Source organism: Pelophylax lessonae (genome assembly GCF_965119305.1).
Source record: "Pelophylax lessonae genome assembly, chromosome: 2".
Lineage (NCBI taxonomy): Eukaryota > Metazoa > Chordata > Amphibia > Anura > Ranidae > Pelophylax > Pelophylax lessonae.
The window spans coordinates 471,260,119-471,280,847 of record NC_138769.1 but is presented as its reverse complement, the minus strand read 5'-3'; the positions used below and the strand labels follow the sequence as shown (position 1 = coordinate 471,280,847).

Sequence of the window (20,729 nt, the reverse complement as noted above, 5' to 3'; positions counted from 1 at the left end):
TTGGGGTTTTACTCTGGAGCAGAACATAAATAAAATTGTATGATCGTAATTTTTGCAGTGCAATTACGGCTCAGCATTGGACATGGCTATGTTACATTACTAGTAAATTATTTTTTGTATATTCTGACCAGTCTCTTTTCTTGTGTACAGTGTCTGGTTTCTTACATTATTTAAAGTGTACCTGTCATCCAGGAGCACACCAAACTACTGCTGTGATTAGCCAGAAAGGCTTCTTTGGCCTTTTTCTCTTAGTTTTTCCATGTCCATGTAGCATCCATACTGTTGTCGGAGAACGTCTCATTGGATAGTAGATTTAATACTAAGTTGGTCATAGTTATCCGTGATGTCAGTCCCTAGTAACAAAGTGAAGCCAAGTCAGGGGGTGCACAAATTACTTCTCTGGCTAATAAGGGTAATATTTATATTCATGGAATATGCAGGATATTTATTTTTTAAAAGTACAAGTTAATTTTACCATAAACTAAAATCCAGTCGTCCTACTGCTAAATGACTAAACTAAATCTCTTTTTATATTTAAGTGTTCGTATGCACTCATGAAGGAAGTAACCGTCGATGTGGAGGACAGGGAGATCTTCTTGCTGGTTCTCTTGGCGTCTTAGTACATTGGGCAGGCCTTGTTGGACCAGATAAGCTAAATGGGTACGTTTTAACAATCTGACTCTAAACATCTGTGCAGATATGGTGCTAGGGCTACACAGGCAAATTTAATCTTTCTATAAAAGGGGTTTAACTTTGTTTACAGTCGACTAAATTTGATAAAACTGAAATGAATGTGATCCTATTGAGAGGATCTCTGAATAACAAATTATGATTCTCTAGGATTCTCTATTTTAAGAGTAATAATGATGTAAAATATGTTAAACTGAAAGCAGACCTGTTGCCCTTTTCTAGAAGCTTGCATCTGTATTCAATTATTAAATACATTTTTTGCTTCCTGTAAGCCAAGTGGGAGGGACTGCCTACTGCAATCACAAATAAGAGAAAAACGATTCTGAGAAAAAAAGTGAAACAAAAAATGGAGGAAATTAATCTGTTGGTACACCTTTTTTTTATACATACATTGTACAAAACACCATCCAGTAGCCATGTTTACAAGGAAACCTTCTTTTTCAGTTCATCAGTTTTAACAAAATTGTAGCTGGTAGCAAATTGGTAGTCGTTTTTTAAGAGCTTTACGTTTCTAAAATGCTTGAGCAGCAATTTTATTTGGCATAATTGTGAAATTCACCTTTTACACAATGCCACTTGTAAAATATACTGTGCTTAAATGTATCACTGTTGGGGGGTCTTGAGGGCATAGTGGAAAATGGAATTTACCTCGTAGGATTTGTTTTATGGTGGGATTACAGTGCCTCCGAGAGGGGGCATAATGGAATATGAAAATTACCTCATAGGACTAGTTTTGTGGTTGTACAGTGCCTCTGAATTTTTTTTTTTTTTAATGCCCTTGGAACTCTCAGATTTCTTATTTTAAATTGTACATTTAGACGTACAGTAAAATTAGCAACAATCCCAAAGGCATATGTATCGTATATACTCGAGTATAAGCTGACCCGAATATTAGCTGAGGCCCCTAATTTTACCACAAAAAAAGTGGGAAAACGTATTGACTCGAGTAGAAGTCTAGGGTGGGAAATGCAGCAGCTACTGGACCCAACTGGACCACCACGAGACACAAAACAGGGGCTGTGGGCATGGCACAGGAGATGGTTCAGGCATGGCACAGGAGATGGTTCAGGCATGGCACAGGAGATGCAGTGCTGCGGGCATGGTACAGGAGAATGTCCTGTACCATGCCCTCAGCACTGCATGAGGAAATGCAGGGCCTGCGGAGGAGCGCCTTCGATTTAAAAATGGCGCCACCCGGCGCCAAAACGTCACCGCGCATGCGCCGCCGATGCTCGGGAAAGCTCGTACGCGTTCTGCTATTCCCGGGCATGCGGCGCATGCGCAGTGACATGTCGGCACCGGGCGGCGCCATTTTTAAAAAGTAAGTGAGCCAGTGACTTAAGTATAAGCCGAGGGGGGCTTTTTCAGCATGAAAAAACATGCAGAAAAACTTGGCTTATGCTCGAGTATATACGGTAAGTAAATTTTGTTTTAGTAACTTTCTGTAGACAAATGATTTTCAGTTATTCTAAATGCCAGATCATTTGTTGATAACAATAGTCTTGCATAATATCTATGATCTACAAATTGGGTTTCTGCACTAGATCTGTATTCCTATTCATCTATTACTTCACATCACATATGTAGAAAGTTTACCCATGGAGTCTAATGATCCCCATGTTGCACAGGGAATGCATTCCCTTTCATGTCCTAACAGGGTAGGAAATGTATTTGTAATAAAATAATGGTGTGCCTTTTTCAAATAGGCTGAAAAGTAAACTTTAAAAGTGGATCTCCAAGTACATATAAAATCAAGGTGTACCTATAGCCAAAACTTTTTTTTTTTTTTTTTGTTAGCTGGAAAGGATTAGAACTCCTGTCAAAACAGTCAGGCTTTCTAATGGAAGCAGTGGTTGAAAAGTAAAAATATACAGTATGAACTAATCTAGGCAGTGAGGGGAAATGTTGTTAGTGTACTGGAACTGAACAGAGAGATGGAAGGGCAATGTTAAGGTGACTAGTGTAATAAAGGAGGCTCTAGACCTCAACACTACTTTGTCTTTTGTCCTAATAAAGAATCCTCTTTGGTAACCACACAAGATTGCCAGTTCAGACACATACTGTACCTTGCAGAGGTGTTTGCAATGAGGAAAGTAACCTTGTGGGTGAGAGTAGAAAGGGGAATATCTCTGATAGCTCTTCAGCAACAGCATTTGAATCTGAGAGCACCAGATTCACATACCTACTGAGGTGCAGATGGCTTAAAAGAAATAGCTAGAGCTTTTTTTTTTTCTTCTGAAATTCGGTGCAGGAACTCCACCATGTCCCCTCCAAAACACCCCCTCCCCCCATGCACACCCCTCAAGCAGCATCAAATTGTAAGTGTGACCAAATTTCACTAACATTGGGATGGTCTCAAAGGGGAAGAAACCCGCTTAATGCCAAACCCATTCAGGGAATATGCAACCAAAAACCAATCTTGTAGAAAAAGGACCCTGCTAGAATAAAACACCTCAAAGGCTTAAAATAGAAGTTTAAAAAAATAAAATAAAAAGTGTGTGTGTGTGTGTGTGTGTGTGTGTGTGTGTGTGTGTGTGTGTGTGTGTGTGTGTGTGTGTGTGTGTGTGTGTGTGTGTGTGTGTGTAAAAAAGTCCTATTCATTCTGTGTGCCTGGTAGATGTATTAAGCGGCGTCCTGGGAAAATGTTGGTAAACACTGTAATGCAAGCCATGGAAGAGAGGGAAGACACTTGCAACTGGCAACATGTTTCGCCTCTCCCACTTCTGGAGGCTTCTTCAGGGCATAGTCTATCTATACTAACATCCACTTTACCGTCTTCCAAAAGCCACATCACCACGGGTGCTGGTTGTTGAACAGATACCTGAGAGTTAGGAGAGAGAAAAAAACGAATCTTGAATTTTTTGTGGACATTTTGTTATTTTTATTTAGATTTGAAATAGCCCTATTTCTCCATTCAAGGAATATGGCACTGTGTATCCATCCCTTCACTCTGCATCCAAAGAGGGGCTTGTATCCATCCCTCCACTCTGCATCCAATGTGGTGCTTCCCTACGGTTACCCTCTGCTATTTTGTCTACACATTGACTTAAAACATGAATGTTCCAGTAACTAAATAACTCAATGGTCTGCTGTAAATTTTTCATCGAATACTACTAAAAAAACTGCTTAGGCTAGGAAGGAAAAGAGAGAAGGAAACCTACCAACCAAATCACCTCCTGGGGATGCTGACACATCTGCCCATTGGGTTTTGTATTGTTGATGTCCAATATAAAAATAAATATATATAAAATTATTTTTCTTTTTATATTTCTATTTTTAGCCTATAAGGTACTTTATCCTGGTGGGGTCCTTTTTGTTAAAAAAAAAAAAAAAGATTGGTTTTGGATGCACTTCCCCTGGGTTTGGCATTAAGTGGGTTTGTCCACTCCCGGGACCTTGTTTGTTGTGGGTTTCTTCCACTGGTTGACTCGTAGTCCCGGTTGAGTGGTACAGGACATATGTATTTTTTCACATTTTCGGGCCAGGTGTACGCCAGTGTTGGGGGGTCCCCTGGTGCCTCCTGGCAACGTCTTAATTTTCTCTGCCTGCCAGGCCTCCCCCAGGGGTGTGTTTCTCCCCCTAGCTAGTCCTATCCGTTATGCTGGATCATATCACTTTCTAGGTTGGGTTCAGGAAAGGTGACCAATTGTGCTCTCTTCCCTGCTGTTAGACCCCCCTGTGGCCTTCTTTTTTCCCTTTTTTACATCGTTATTTTTGACAGATTTTGTCATTTGATACATTGTTTCAGTGAAACTGGATCAAGTTTATTGCGCTCTTTGGTTGCCTGATGTATCTGTTAGCATAAAATGGCATACCAGATAGATGATGAAATTGAACAAGAAATTAGACCGATTTACTCCAAGGAGGAGCAAGCATATCCCACATAAAGATTATAGGCAGCTTTTCAGAGTGCATAGCGGTCTAACATTGAAACATTTAAAACAGTAATGTAACATTGTCTCACTAGAGTCCTACGTGGAGTCGAGGATGATTCCACTGGGTCTTAAGTTGGCAATACATTATACAGTTTTCGTGTTCAATTTACTTTAGATTTACCTTCAATTATGTAGTACAAGGGCCTGCCTAATTATATACAAATTAAAAGTGTTGAAGTTTGACCTCCTTTCATATGATTCTGGTAAAGCTAAAGAAAATTTGTATAATGTATGGCCACCCTTGGAAGAGAATCATGCCAGAGGAACATTTCCGTAACGAGAAGTTTTTGAAGTGGCATGGTATACAAATATAGGGATTGATAATCGAGGAGGAAAAAGTTAAATTAAAATTGGAGGACAAGTTGCAAGACAGTGTAAGGGAATTAGAAGCAAACAAGTACTTGGGGTGAATTTACTAAACTGACTGAGCGTTCTGAAGAAGGAAGTAGTTGAATTACAAAAGGATCAAAAAAATAGGGAAACGTAAGACATTCCAACGGGATCTGGTAAACTTAAAGTCCGGCCAGACATTAGATTTAGAAGGTAGAAGGAATAGAAGCAGATCATGCAGTTAGGGGTAGATACTCCAATAGGGACAAGGTTAATTACTTAGAAGGGAAAAAGTTGGTTTCTTTTTTAGAGGTTCAAAAAGAGAAAGAAGGAGAAGACGACCCAAAAAGAGGAGTAGAAATAGAAGCAAGAGGGACAAATCAAGAACAGTTAGTACAGGAGGAAAAGAAAACGGGGGCAGGCAAAACAACATCTCAGAGCAGCAAGAAATCTACATGCAGACAAGCCAAATAAATTAACTTAATGTTTTCAATCTTACAGAAGTTTTTCTCGAGTGACCACATATCGCGTTTACAAAAGGGTCTGGGGTTTTCACCTTGTTGCATTGGGGACCACTTTAGAGTCTATAAGGATGAGTTTGTGTGGGCCAGTCAAGTTCCTCCAATAGTGCATTACATCCGGAGTGCAGAGTTCAGGTGTGCTTTTCTAAAGCTGCTTATCTCTGCATCCCCATCAACATCTCACTTTCACTCTTCTGCTCTAACCTCTGCACAGAACCCCCCTCCACTGCCCTCATCTTCTCCCCCCACTCCTTAAAAGCTCCACCATCTTCTAGGTATCCGAATTTTGATGCCGTATTGAGCTGAGGCACCCAGGCTCTAATACCTCCCTGCACACTGTAGGTGGCTCCACCTCTCACTTGCAGGGAGATTCTCCAGTGGGGGCATCAACATCCGGACACCAGGGGGGAAAAAAAAGATCACAAGAGGATGCAGCTACCATGTGACTCTCCCACCCATGTCTTTACACCACTGCATCTCCATTGTTCCTGTCCTGCACAGGAGATCTGATATGTGGGAGCCAGAAAGAGGCAAGCTATCACTTTTGATAGCGGTGTGAGGGAGCAGAGGGCCTGAGCCAGAGGTGGCAAAATGGAGTTCCACCAAGGTTCAGCTGAAAAAAGCTGTGGAAAGGGTTGTGTGAAACACCCTGTACTAAGGTCTTCAATAAAGCAGCGGAGGCAATTGGTCTTTGGAAAAAGTTTGCAAGGGTTCCAATTTTCCCCTTGATGGTAAATAGAGCCAAATGTTGATCCTGGCCTTATTGCTGAAAAGGTGGGGCAAATTTTCTTGCAAAGTGAACGCTCTATTTGCCTTTAGTAAATCAACCTCTATAACTGTAGCTGCTGAATCCTGTGTCCCTTACCCAGGCATCTAAAATGCTTTTGGAACAGGTGTCTGCAGGCTAAGGGCATATAGAGGCACAGGCTTTTCGATTAAACTGGGCCCCTGACTTGGGGTTGGCCCTGTAGCTCGAAACTTTGGAGAAACAAAAGGAACTTTTTTGGCTTCAGAGGCAGGGGATTTCTCAAACTGAGGTGTAAGCTTCTATTACTGGGCAAAATTAAGTATTTTTTATCACCAATAACTTCCTTCATGAGGTTATTTAAATACTCCCCAACAAAAAGCATGCGCAGCAATTGCTGTTCCGTAGACCATCCCTTCAGCCAAGAACAGTAGGGAGAATTTTAGAAATGTTTTGATAGTTTTGGATGCTCTTCGAGATCCCAGAATAATAACAGTACTAGAATCCATCTCCGACTCCATCCCCGTTTTTAGTTTTAAAGGCCTGTACACACGTAGCGACTGTCGGCCGTAAATATTCGGCCACCGTCCGATCGGCCGATTGTCGGCTTGTTAGTATGATGCTTCCGACAACCGACTGCGACTTTTCGGCCGAACAGAATCTGGTTTGCAGGCTTTAAAATTTTTGTTGGCCAACACCAGAACGGCCGATTGTTCCTCAGTCAGTACAGAATTCGGCCGACAAACAGCAGATTAGCAAGACTGGGCATGCTCAGAGAAGAAAAAACACACGGAAAATTAACCATCACATGACATCACTTCTGCAGTCGGCTGTTGTTGGCCGACAAAATTTGTGTGCAGTCTTTAGCACTTTTCAACCGACAGGACAGCACCGGACAAAAGACGGCCGATCGTTCGGCCGACAATCGGTGCGTGTGTACAGGGCTTAACAGTTGGGGAAAGATTTACTAAAACTGGTGTACTCAGAATCTGGTGCAGCTGTGCATGGTAGCCAATCCACTTCTAAATTCAGCTTGTTCAGTTAAGCTTTGACAAGCAAACCTGGAAGCTGGTTGGTTCCTATGCAGAGTTGAACCAGATTTAGCATTTTCTAGTATTCGTAAATAACCCCCTTGCTGTCCAGTAGCCATATATAAACATCCTGGAAGACAAGTGGTTATACAAGAATTGCTGCAATCGTTATTATGGTATCAAAATTTTTAACTGACGATAGGCTTTCATGTACAAGTGATCCGAGCGTTTTACAGCCACCTGATCATTTTAGGGGGCTCAAGAGAGGAATCCTTTCCTCCCCCCTCCTCGGTGGTGAATGAAACCGGAAGTGACAAATTTCATTGCTTCTGGTTTTAGGTCATTGTTTGCTGGCAATTACCAGCCATTGAAGCAACTGATCAAACCAATCTCCAGTTGGCTACTTAGTAGGGCAGGGGAGGGGTCAGGGGTGTCATAGATGAAATGGTTAAGTTGGCTCATACTACATCAGTATGAACCGATCCTGTGTCTTCAGGAGATACAATATCTGATTGTGGCTCCTCAGGGGGAAAAAAAAAACCTTTGAGATTCTTCTTCTGACAGCAGACTTAGTAGCTGCTGCAGGAATGTCAGCTAAAGCTGCAGAAGGCGTAGAAGTACTCTTATGACCTCTACATTCCATGTTGGCAATTGTAGTAGTGATTTTTTTTTTTTTTTTCTATAAAATTAAGCATAGCTGTAGACCTGGATAAGGTCTCCGAACAGAGCCCAGTGTCCTAAGGCCTGGTTCCAGGCTTACTTTGCCATGTCTTTGGACATACTTGCAGGGCAGGTCTTCAGAGACTGTTACCCCAAAGACTATGGCACAGTTTAGGCACGGAGCGCTCTTCAGGTCCAAACAAACACTGTACAACCTTCTTGTAGATTTACTGAAATAATGTACTAGGAGGTCAAACCTAACACTTTCAATTTGTGTGCATTCAGGCAGGCCCTTGTACTATAAAGTGGAAGGTAAATCTAAAGGAAATTGAATGAAAAAAATTGTATAATGTACACTATATTGTCAAAAGTATTAGGCTGTCTGCCTTTACACGCACATGAACTTTAATGGCATCTCAGTCTTATTCGGTAGGGTTCGATATCAAGTTGGCCCACCCTTGGCAGCTATAACATCTTCAACTCTTCTGGGAAGGCTGTCCACAAGGTTTAGGAGTATGTCTATGGGAATATGGATAAGAAGGCCTGGCTTGCAGTCTCCGCTCTACTTCGTCCCAAAGGTCAAGACTTTGTGCAGGCCAGTCAAGTTCCCTCACCCCAAATGATTTGGACCTTGCTTTGTGCACTGGACATAATCCTTTGGTGGAGGAGGGGTTAGGGTGTGAGGTTGTTTTTCAGGAGGTTGGGCTTGGCCCCTTAGTTTCAGTGAAGGGAACTCTTAAGGCATCAGCATACCAAGACATTTTGGACAATTTCACGCTCCCAACTTTGTGGGAACAGTTTGGCCTCTTGCTGTTCTAACATGGTTGCGCACCAGTGCACAAAGCAAGGTCCCTAAAGAGATGGATCAATGAATTTGGGGTGGGGGAATTTGACTGGCCTGCACAGAGTCCTGACCTCAACCCGAAAGAACACCTGAATTTAAGCCGCAGCTTTGAGCCACACTCCTAAACCTTGTGGACAGCCTTCCCAGGACAGTTGAAGCTGGTATAGCTGCAAAGGGTGGGCGATCTCAATATTGAACCCTACTGACTAAGAGTGGGATGCCATGAAAGTTCATGTGCGTGTAAAGGCAGGCGTCCCAATACAAGATGGAAAAGGAAGAGGTCTTGAGGTCTTCAGGAAGACCTGAGGTCTTTAGGATAATGTACATCTGCTTCCATGCAGAGGTTACTGGGTCTAAGAAGATACGTTTTTTTTTTCTTTTTTTGCACTTCAGGTAGGTAATGAGGTAAATGATGGGGGGGGGGGGGGGGGCGGGGGGAACATATTAGGGGCCGTTCTGCGGGGTGTTATGGAGATCAGTATTTAATTTGATTTGGCATGCACAAACTTAACATGACATCTGATGCTAAGTAATGCGTGTATTAGGGTTACCCAAGATGGACATGCCATCGTGTTCAAGTGTGATCCAGGATCAACATCTAGTTCCTGAACTGAGGTGTTGGCTCAGGGGGCCCGTTCACACTAGAACGTGGTGTGGAAGGCCTGGGTTTTTTGCTGGTTTGCTTTTGGTGCAATGCGGTGCTCTCCGAAAAAATAAACACACGCTTTAAGTATACTGTTCTTTACATTGTGATCCTGTACATACATTTCTGCTGACTTGTGAAGTTTTGGTTGTTTGATATATTAAAAATGCATCATTTAAAATAAGACATTCTGTAGTAATGATTACCTTTGAAAATGTACCCCCTTACCATTGTAGCAATATTCATTCAAACATATTTTTTTTTCTCCTCCCTTCACCCAGCCACAATCCTTTCATGGTGGCAGCATTTGGAGCCTGTTCTCTAACAAGACAATGCAACCAGCAAGCGTTCCAGAAAAATGGGCGTTCTATGACCACAGGCGACATGATCTCAGAAGTTGGAACGGCTTTTAACAAACTGTTTGAGACCTGATACTACTGATGCTGTGTTTTTTAATTAATGACTCTTTTCTTCAAAAGACTTTCAATCAAACCTTCTTGGGTTGTAGCCCCATTTGAGATATGTGAGAAGCAAGTAATCCTTTTTGGCTTTAGTAAAACCCATATAGGTGTGCTTTACATACGAAATAATGGCTGGGCTAAGAACTGAATGACTGTTGCAGACACAATCACAATAAATGTGGGACTGCATCTACTTCCTGCATGGGTGAACAGCTACTAATTCATGAGGTTTAGCACAATGCTTCCCAGAATAATGTAGCCGATTCATCTAAATCAGATCTAGAGTTGCTCATAGCAACCAATTCTAGTATAATCATATATAATGAAACCTGATTTGGTTGCTATGGACTACTGTTTCATTTTTTTTTTCTCTTTCCTGATCTGGTTTTAATAAATTGGCAGCAACTGCAATTTCACTGTACAAAATTAGAAGAATGCCCATTAATGGTCTTTTTGCGACAATACCCCAAGTTGTCAGTTCTTTAATTTTGTGAAAATATATATATATAAAATATATATATATATATATATATATATATATATATTTATATATAATAGCCTGGACATTTCTGGGTGCATAGACAAAGATCATTGAAAGGCATTGCTGACCCGTAAGGCCTCTTGCACACTGAATCTTTGCTGTGGGTGGAGGGCAAAGGTGTCTTGTCCAGCCCTGATACTGGCAGCCTGTCAAACTGTTTTTAGAGGATGACAGCTCCTGAAGCTGCATGGGGCACCTATCAGTTCATATGTTTTGAACAGTCTTTTTTGAGGTTTTTGTTCCTAGGCACGTGATGCCCTAAATGTTTGTACCGCTAGGTGCCCTGTCTAACCACCGTAGTTGTCAGTCTCTGAAAGAGTTTGATGGGCTGCCCGCAGAGGGCTGGATGGGATACATGTGCTCTCTGCTAAACACCAGAGCCCTATGCATCATGGTCAGTGTGCATAAGACCTAATATTTTCATATGAAGCATAGATGCAGATTTATTAGGTAGCCTTCAGTTCTCACATAGGAGTAATGGAAAAGAACTACAGCGCTACAGTTATGAGAGGGAAAGTCCGATAGGAAGATATGAATGAAATAGTAGGGTAATAAGGTGAATATAGATGGTGGAAGCTCCCCTTTAACAGGTCCTCAGTACCTAGTAAACCTACAAATGCACAAAGGAAGAGGGTGCCTCCATCTAAATGTAGAATGGTAAAATTGGTATCATTAAAAGTAACTAGGTAAGTATTGCACTCGCTTGGTAGGGGTTTCCAATGTGCTTTTCATCCTTGGTGTAGCAGGCATCAATCTGGGCTGATTGATGCCTGCTACACCAAGGATGACAAGCACATTAGAAACCCCTACCAAGCGAGTGCAATACTTGCCTAGTTACTTTTAATGACACCAATTTTACCATTCTACATTTAGATGGAGGCACCCTCTTCCTTTGTGTATTTCAGTTCTCACATTACTGTAAGAAGGGCCGTACATGGAGCTGTCATGCTTTTTTAAAGTTCCTTTAGAGCAACACATGGATGGCATTCCCTGCGTTCTTGCACACTGAACGCACATAAAAATGTATCCAACCTCCTGCTTCACTGTTTACGGTACAGTTCTTAATTTCTATGAAATTGTGTAAGAAAAGTTATTAGTATACTTTTATAGAGAATCCATTGTCCCCACCCCAAATGTTTGAGAACCACTGAGTTAAATAATGGTTTATTAATCTAGGACCGCTTTATGTTCTTTAGAATGTTTGTGTTATTTGATAATAAATAGGAAATCCTATGCAGGTTTTCACTACCAATAAACATTCTGGATGGAATTCATCATTGTTCAAATGGTTATTTAGCAAGAAAAAAATGAGTGTATCACTCTTAACAGGTAGCGCTGTGATAAAAAACAAAATTACATTCATTAGAACTGTTGTGATAAAGTCCATGTAGTATGAAACACCCAGTGCTGTTTTTCATGCTGATGTTATGCCAAAGCTCTGTAAATCATAAAGTAAGTGAAGTCCTCATTCAAAATTTCCACTTCCAAACACTGCCTTGCACAATAGGTGATCCCTCTCCCCATGGATGAAACGCGCTACAAATTCCTTCCACTCTCATGGTCAGCAAACCAGCTATAGTTAATCCACTCCAAGGTAGTCTTCACTCTGCACAATGTAGTGGGTCAAGTGTCATGCGAAAACAAAAGGGAAACCTCCAATGGCATAGTAACCAAAAGCCATCAAATTTATTTAAAATTATAAAGAAGCTGCTCACGTTCTTTAAAATTCAGGCGTTTACACATGAGGATCACCAAGACCACTTCTGTCATATCCTATCTCACCACTGATGAACGCTATCCGATGCACATCCTGGTGTCTCCTCTGGTCGCATAGTAGCCACCCTCGACGTGTTTTGTCACTTCCGACTTTGTCACAGGGGGGTGGATGCACGGTGCGGTGACTGCATTTAAATTCTCCCTTTGTTGCGAGTATACACACCCCTTCACGGCTTGCGCCTCATCATCTAGACACTACGCATCGTCCGTCAGTACAATAACCCCTATATTGCCAAATCGAACTTTCCACCTGTTATCAGTCAGTTCAATTAACCCCTCAATGGTAGATGCAAATAATCCGCCACGAAACTTTGTGCATATTATAGCCTTAGTAACTTAAAAAGTGTCCCGTGTATTGAATCAACACATAAGGGAGGATATTTGATGTAATGTATCCTCATACATAATGATCAGTTATACAACATATTTGACCATGAACACACTTGAAATCATCTGTTGTATACATTTCTACTACATAAATTTAAATGGGGATACATCTAAACACTAATTAGTGGTCACAAAAAAAATTGTATAAAACCCAGAAATTCTCAAATGACAATACTAATAATCTTATATTTAATCCTTTTAAGATCATAGTATAATCACTTAGGAAACAGTTGCTGTCTAATTCAACATTCATACCTCCCCGTTTAAAAGTGCGTAAAATGTATATCCACTTAGTTTCCCTACCAGAGATATCCTTAACCAAAATTGTCCCTGTCCAGGTGGGATATATACAATCTATACCCCAAAATACCATTTTAGAAGCGTCTCTGGCATGATATTTGGAAAAAATGTTCTGATGCACTATGATGTTTGTATCCCTAAATAACGTTTGCTATATGTTCCCCTAATCTGACCTTCAGAGGTCCCTTTGTGTGACCCACATAGAGCAGTCCACATGGACATTGGAGGGCATACAAAACGTGTAGTTTCACAAGAAAATAAACTCAGGAATTTCATATTCTCTACCTGTGATGTCTTGATATAAAGGTTTTACAATTCATTATATTTCCCCTTGATGTATTACATGCCCTGCATTTTTTACAGGCTAAAAAACCTTACCTATGGAGAAAAAGTAATACCTGTTTAGGAGGGTCAACTATTTTCTTAGCTACCCTCTCACCAAAATTCCTTGCTCTCTTATACACAAAATGTGGTCTGCTAGGTCAGTGTTTCTCAACTCTGGTCCTCAGGGCACACTAACAGGCCAGATTTTAAGTATTACCTTGGGGAGATGCAGACTAGAACCCTATCCATCGGTAGAATGTGCAAATGTTTCTTAAAAATTCTCTCTACAGTACTTTATATTGTCAGTGGTAATCTGAAATGAAGAACAGTTGTAGACTATCTTTTTATTCCCATACCTATTTCTTTCACCTTCTTGCATGTGAACATCCCTGGGTTTATCTGTTTCTTCAATCCTATTTTTATCTCCCTCATTGTACAAGCGGTCCCGCAAAACGATGTACCGTTACTTTGCTTCATGGGATGAAGCCGACTTGTTGCAGTATATGTACTGCTGGTGGTCAGCAAGTGGTTAAAGAAATACAATTCCGAGAACAAGATTAAGTTTTTCAATTGTGTGCTCTAATGAGCAGGGCCCTCTGATTCCTTTTGTACCAAATTGTATTGTAACTGTAATGACTGCTTTCATTTTGTTAAGCGCTGCCCAAATTGTTGGCGCTATATCAATCCTGTATAACAATAATAATAATGTTTGGCTAGTAACTGCCGATGAAGCATCGCTGTATACTGTCCTTAATCATGATTATGTGATGCTGGCCTTAAATTGGGCACTAAGCTAGAGGAAAGACATTCCTTACCCTCAAATCTTTTTGGGTAAAATTTTGGATTTTTTTTTTTTTTGTCACAATTCTTTTTAGTATGTCAATAAATTCTATCAACAGCAAAGTGGGGTAGCGATGGGTGTAAAATGTTCACCCATCCTAGCAAACCTATTCATAAGTGAATGGAATGGAAGGATAGATATGTATTTTATCAAACAACCAGAATTATTATTTTTCTGCAGATTTACAGATGATCTCATGTTTATTTGGAGAGGGACCGAGACCAGTCTAAATCAGTTCATGACCCACTGGGAATAGGAAATATATCTAACTTGATTACCAATACAGTGAGCAATCGATCGGTATGGTATCCCATTCTCCCTGAGCTGATCCAGTAATGGGGGCAGAGCTTGTCTGTTTTGGAGTGTAATGAGCAATAGGTCTTGGTATAGAGAGATAGTATATTTATTAACCACTTCTGGACTGCCTGCTCCAGTTTTACGCCGGTATTTTGACATTCAATACCTATGTTATGGCAGCAGATAGCTGCCATAACCCCAGTATTTTCTTACAGGGCGGGCGGTCCTCTTTCACAGCAGTGAAAGAGGACCGCCTGCCCTGTAAGAAAGTGGTCCCAGCAGAGGGTTCGCCGCTGGATCACTTTTATGGACGGCGGGAGAGGTGCCACCCGCCGCTTCCAGGTCCTTTTCCCCGCTTACACTTTTAAAATGAATTTTGGTCTTTATAAATTTGCTGCACTGGCGGTTTTGCTTCAGAGGCTGGGACCCTGCTTCTCTTCTGGTACGTGCCTTTGTATTATTCTTGCTAGCCCCAAACACTTACAGGTAATGTGCTATGTTAGCTTTTCACTTTGCTGGGTTTCACATGTATCCACCTCAAAGACTCCCGGTGCCAGAAACCAAACTCTTGCCCCGTCTTTCAACTCAGCTATAACAGACTTATTCCGCTCAATAATTCAGACTTATAGTCCCACTTTGGCAGACTGCCAGCAGCTCCTACTGACTCTTTTCCTATGCAGAGGAGAGACACAGAATAAATCAAGCAGGTTTAAAATATGCTGAAGCATTAGGAAAAAAAACAGCTGTGACCCCTATTGGGTGGGTTACAGATCGCAAACGAAGAGAGAATCTGATTGTAGAATGAAACAAAGTTGACATGTTAGCAGAGGCACTGACAATAAAAACTCAGAAAGCCAGAGAACTTGCAGACGGGGATCAAAGGAGAGAAAAGGGAAGTTGTGTTCCTGAGCAGGAACCAGTATACATATTGCAAAGAAGACAGACACTGGAAACGAGAGTGTCCCCAGAGTGAACCCAGGAGGCGGGGACTAGACTCCGTGAGGAAGGAATCACAGGGAGTGGGGCCAGGTACAAAATGAGTGATATGAGAGGAACAGACAGGAAGACAAGTATGCAGACTTTGTGGGACCGGTGGGTTCTGTGTACCCAGATGAGGACCAGTACTGCGAAGGACCGGGCTCCAATCCCATTAGGCCACCTGAAGCCCATGGTCACTGCTACAATAAGGGGCCACATTACTGAACTCATGATGGACACAGGAGCCCAATATTCAGTGATGACCCGACAAACAAATCACCATTGTCTGAGCCACAGGAAGTAAAGTTAAAAGACCCTTTTTGACAAAAAAGACTCTGTAACTTGGGTGGACACCAAGTCCAACATCAGTTCCTGTATATGCCAGACTGCCCTATTACCCTGCTAGGCAGAGACTTGCTCACTAAACTCAGCACATATATACTTCAGATCTGATGGACAGGCTGTCCTACAACTTCTCCATCCCTCTGAGACTCCTAATATGGTCCTCAATGTGCCAAGAGAGGAGGATTGGAGAATGTTTACTCTGAAAGAGGACCCATTCCCTCTCCCTGTAGGACTGCAACACATTCAAGGAGTATGGGCAGAGGATAATCCACCAGGATTAGCCAGGCACATTCCACCAGTCATTAAACTAAAACCAGGAGCCACCCCAGTCAGCCTGAAATAGTACCCAGTCCCCTGCAAAGCTCTCACAGGTATACAAAAATACCTGAATAAATTCCTGCAGTATGGGATCCTGAAGCACTGCCAGTCGCCCTGGAACACCCCCCTACTCCCAGTACAAAAACCTGGAACAGCGGAATACTGCCCTGATCTAAGAGCTGTCAATCAAGCTGCAGTGACCATCCTTCCAGTGGTCCCGAACCAGTATAACCTATTGGAATGGATACCTGGGGAAGCCACCCATTTTACAGTCTTGGATCTAAAACAGGGGTGGGGAACCTGTGGCCCGTGAAATCATTGCATCCGGCCCCCCTCGTGCCGCTGAGCCGTATGCCAGCGGAGCTGTCAGAACTGAGCTGTTTCCTTTTATAGTTCCAGCTCCGTCCTGACAGTGTAAGTCACAGGCGGAGTGATATTGAATGCACTCCGCCTGCCTGTGAAGAGACAGACTGAGACAGGAAGCATCGGCTGCATCCAGCGCGGTGCCGCTCTTCTCTGGTAAGAATTTCCGACCAGAAGCACACACAGCAGTACCCAAAGCAGTACTCAGAGCATTACCACTCAGAAGTACCAGCCTGAGCCAGCAGTACCAGCCTTAGCCAGCAGTAATCATAGCATTACCACCCAGCAGTACCAGCCTGAGCCAGCAGTACCCAGAGCATTACCACCCAGCAGTACCATCCTGAGCCAGCAGTACCCAGAGCATTACCACCCAGCAGTACCATCCTGAGCCAGCAGTACCCAGAGCATTACCACCCAGCAGTACCACACTGAGCCAGCAGTTCCCACATCATTACCACCTAGCAGTACCAGCCTGAGTCAGCAGTTCCCATAGCAGTACCCACAGCAGTACCAGCCTGAGCCAGCACTACCTACAGCAGTGCCATCCAGCAGTACCAGCCTGAGCCAGCAGTACCCAGGAGGAGAATATGCAGGACATTGGGAAATGGGTCCAGGAAAAACTCCCCATAAATCTGTCAAACCCAGTCCATCCGTTTGTGCGAGGGGATACAGTATGGGTGAAAGAGTGGAACACAGCCACCTTAGAGCAAAAATGGAGCAGTCCTTACACTGTTCTACTTTCAACCCCCACAGCCATTAACCACTTGCCGACCGCCTAACGACTATTGACTGCAGCACTCAGCCGCTTACAGGCAAAGTGACGTAGACCTACGTCGCTTGCCCATGAGCCTGAAGGGGGGAGCGCATGCCGCCGGCGGCATGCTCCCGCTCGTTCCCTGGGGAGCCAGCACGTGTGACCGGCGGCTCCGATGCCCGCCGGCCACTCGCGATCTCCTGCAGATGAGGGAAAAAGACAGACGGCTGATGTAAACACAGCCGTCTGTCATTCTCACTAAAGTAATCACAGAGGCTATGCGATCCTGCTATGTAGGATCGTATGTCTCTGTGATTACATCACAAGCCATGCCCCCCACCGTTAGAATCCCGCCCCTAGGGACATACTTAACCCCTTAATCACCAGTAAAGTTAACCCCTTCCCTGCCAGTGTAATTTTTACTGTAATAGCGCATATTTATAGCACTGATTACTGTAGTAATGTCACTGGTACTCCCAAAAGTGTCAAAAATATCAGTCAGGGGTCTGATCTGTCCGCCGCAATGTCGCAGTCCCGCAAAAAAATCGCAGATCACCGCCACTACTAGTTAAAATAAATAAATAAAAATGACATAAATCTTTGCGGTAGTTAGTAAACACAATACCTTTTGTGCAAACCAATCAAAATACGCTTATTGCAATTTTTTTTTTTTTTACCAAAAATATGTAGCAGAAAACAAATTGGCCTAAAATGTTAAATTTTGATTTTGTTTTTTACATTTTTTTTGAGAATTTCATATAAAAAAATGTGAAAAATAGTTATTTTTTTTCAAAATTGTCACTTTTTTTGTTTATAGCGCAAAAATTTCATTTGGGTACAGTGTTGCACGACCGTGCAATTGTCCGTTAAAGTCATGCAGTGCCGAATCGCAAAATAGGGCCTGGTCTTTGAGCAGCCAAATCCTCCAGGGACTAAGTGGTTAAGGTGGCTGAAGTGACCCCTTGAATGCACCACTCCAGGGTAAAGCAAGCTGCTGAGTACAGTGGACCCTCAGGACCTGTTAACTACTTCCAGACCGCTTACATTATATTTACTGCGGCAGGCTGGCTCGTACAGGCAAAGCGACATAGGTCTACGTCGCTCGCTTCTGGGGCATGCTCCTGTGCACCCCCGGTCCCCACGATGCTCTGATTCGGTTCAGAACCAATCAGTCATCAGGTCCAGGCCAATGATTTTTGGCCTGGACCTGGCGATCGGTTCTGACAAATCCCAGAACGACCTGTGCCTGTGTTTTGTAAACGCAGGCACAGGAAATGGTGTTCTCTTCCCTCCTGGAGTCTTTTTGGATTCCATTGTGAGATAAGAGAACATCTAACAGTGAGTACACCAACAGCACACTTCCACACACCTAGCTAGGCACATTTAACCCCCTGATCACCCCCTAGTTAACCCCTACACTCCCTGTCACATTGCACACTATATACAGTATATAGCGGTTTGGCTGATCTCTGTAATAGTGTGCCTTGTGACTTCATTTAGCGTTAACGACAGTTTCTATCCCAAATAGGTTTAGGGTATCTTCCACCCCCCCCTTCCCCCCAATAAAGACTTAACCCCCTGATCACCCCCAGTTAACCCCCTCATTGCTCCGTCACAGTGTCACTTTTATAGTGTACAGATCCTTTTTCTGATCACTATATTAGTGTCACAGGTAACATTAGTTAGCATTAACGCTAGTTAGCATCAGTCTAGGAAAGTGCAGATCCCCCCCCCCCGCATAGTTAGAAATATAATTTTAACCCCTACACCCCCTGTCACAGTGCACATTATATACAGTATATAGCGGTTTTGCTGATTTCTGCTAAAGTGTGCCTTGTGACTTAATTTAGTGTCAGCGACAGTTAGTTTCTGTCCCAAATAGGTTTAGGGTACCCGCCATCCCCCCAATAAAGATTTAACCCCCTGATCACCCCCAGTTAACCCCTTCATTGCCCTGTCACAGTGTCACTTTTATAGTTAGTTTTTTTTCTGATCACTATTATTAGTGTCACAGGTGACATTAGTTAGCGTTAACGCTAGTTAGCGTCAGTCTAGGACAGCGCAGATCCCCGCCGCATAGTTAGAAATATAATTTAACCCTTTGATTACCAGTAACACACACATACAGCTCCATTACTAGTATAGTATCTAAACGGATCAATATCTTTGATCTGATCAGAACTATACTAGTGTCCCCAATAGTTTAGGGTTCCCAAAATGCAGCTTTAGCAGGATCGGCCACGACACCTGCCAGCACCTGCGTTTAGCCCCTCCGCCCACCCCACCCCACCCAGGCAAGTGCATCAATCAATAGATTACTGTCACTTCCAAAAACACATCAAACAAAACCGCAGCGTTAGCAGAGTCAGGCCTAATCTCTGCTAGCACTAGCAGTTTCTTTTTGTAGCATTTCAAATAGTCCTCAACAACCATGTGCTTTTTTACCTGTGAGTCACACTAGGTACATATAAATTTAGTGGCTAAAATGTCCAAACGGAGGTACGCTAGTGAAGAGGCCTACAGGATCACTGGCAGAATCAGGGTTAGTATACGAACCTGTAGAGAGCAGTGGCTTCCTGACAGATAGCTCCAATGATGGAGGGGTCCCTGCTAAGGTCAGGTGTACCCAACCCCGTTCTGGAGTTGCTGAGGTGCAGAGATCGCAGGGTGCTAGTATGCAGCAGAGTGTTGGTACTAGCGCCGCTCACACTTCTGGTGAACTGGCAAGCACCAGCGGCCTAGTACACCCTGGTCGTAGACAAACCAGCACTGCAGTAACACTTGGTGACTTGGCGAGTCCCATAAGTGCAGTTCAATCTGGTGTGGTGGCTAGCACAAGTAGTGGCCCGCAGCCACCGAGAATTCAAACACAGGCCCGTAGAGCCCATAGTGTCCTCTCTGATGTGCTGGCATATCCTAATTGGCAGCCCACAGATTCTACAGCGCCTGTACTTCCCCCTATTCACTGCCCAACCCGGAATTCAGGTAGAAACAGCCAATTTTACTTCCCTTGACTTTTACGAGCTGTTTTTCACGGAAGATCTTTACAGATCTATTGTGGACCAAAGCAATTTATATGCTGGTCAATTCATCGCCGCACATCCAAATTTGTCCCTTACCAGAGAATTTGGTTGGAAACCTATAACGGTTTCAGAGTTTAAAACTTTTCTGGGCCTATCCCTCAACATGGGCATAACTAAAAGGAGTGAATTGCGGTCATATTGGTCCACTAACCCAATCCTCCATATGCGCGTGTTCTCTGCATGCTTGGCCAGGGGGAGATATGAGCAAATTCTGCGGTTCATGCACTTCAGTGACAATAAAATCTGTTGTCCTCGGGGAGACCCTGGATATAACTGGCTCCACAAAATTCGGCCCCTCGTAAACCACTTCAATCAGTGGTTTGCAGCCCTCAACAAGTTGTCTGCGTTGTTGAGTCCCTGTTTATGTTTTCTGGCCGCCTTGCTTTCAAGCAATTTATCCCCAGCAAGCGTGCCCGATACGAGGTCAAGCTGTATAAGCTCCGTGACAGGGCCACAGGCTATACAGTTAGTTTTTGTGTTTACGAGGGTAAAGATAGCACTGTGGAGTCCCCCAACTGCCCAGACTACATAGGGAGCAGCAAAAGAGATTGTGTGGGACTTG

At 43.1% G+C, this 20,729-nt stretch overlaps 1 protein-coding gene across 3 annotated transcripts in view; it reads left to right on the top strand.

Moving 5' to 3' along the window:
- The window catches only part of NAXD (NAD(P)HX dehydratase), a 98,101-nt gene extending 88,046 nt beyond the window's left edge, over nt 1–10,055 (top strand). For all 3 annotated transcript variants that reach the window (XM_082246509.1, XM_082246508.1, XM_082246510.1), the window contains 2 exons: nt 540–660; nt 9,681–10,055. In XM_082246509.1, the coding sequence (XP_082102635.1) occupies nt 540–660; nt 9,681–9,831 (272 nt within the window). In that variant the 3' untranslated portion in view covers nt 9,832–10,055. The remainder of the gene's footprint in view (nt 1–539; nt 661–9,680) is intronic.
- Nucleotides 10,056–20,729: the final 10,674 nt, after the last annotated feature.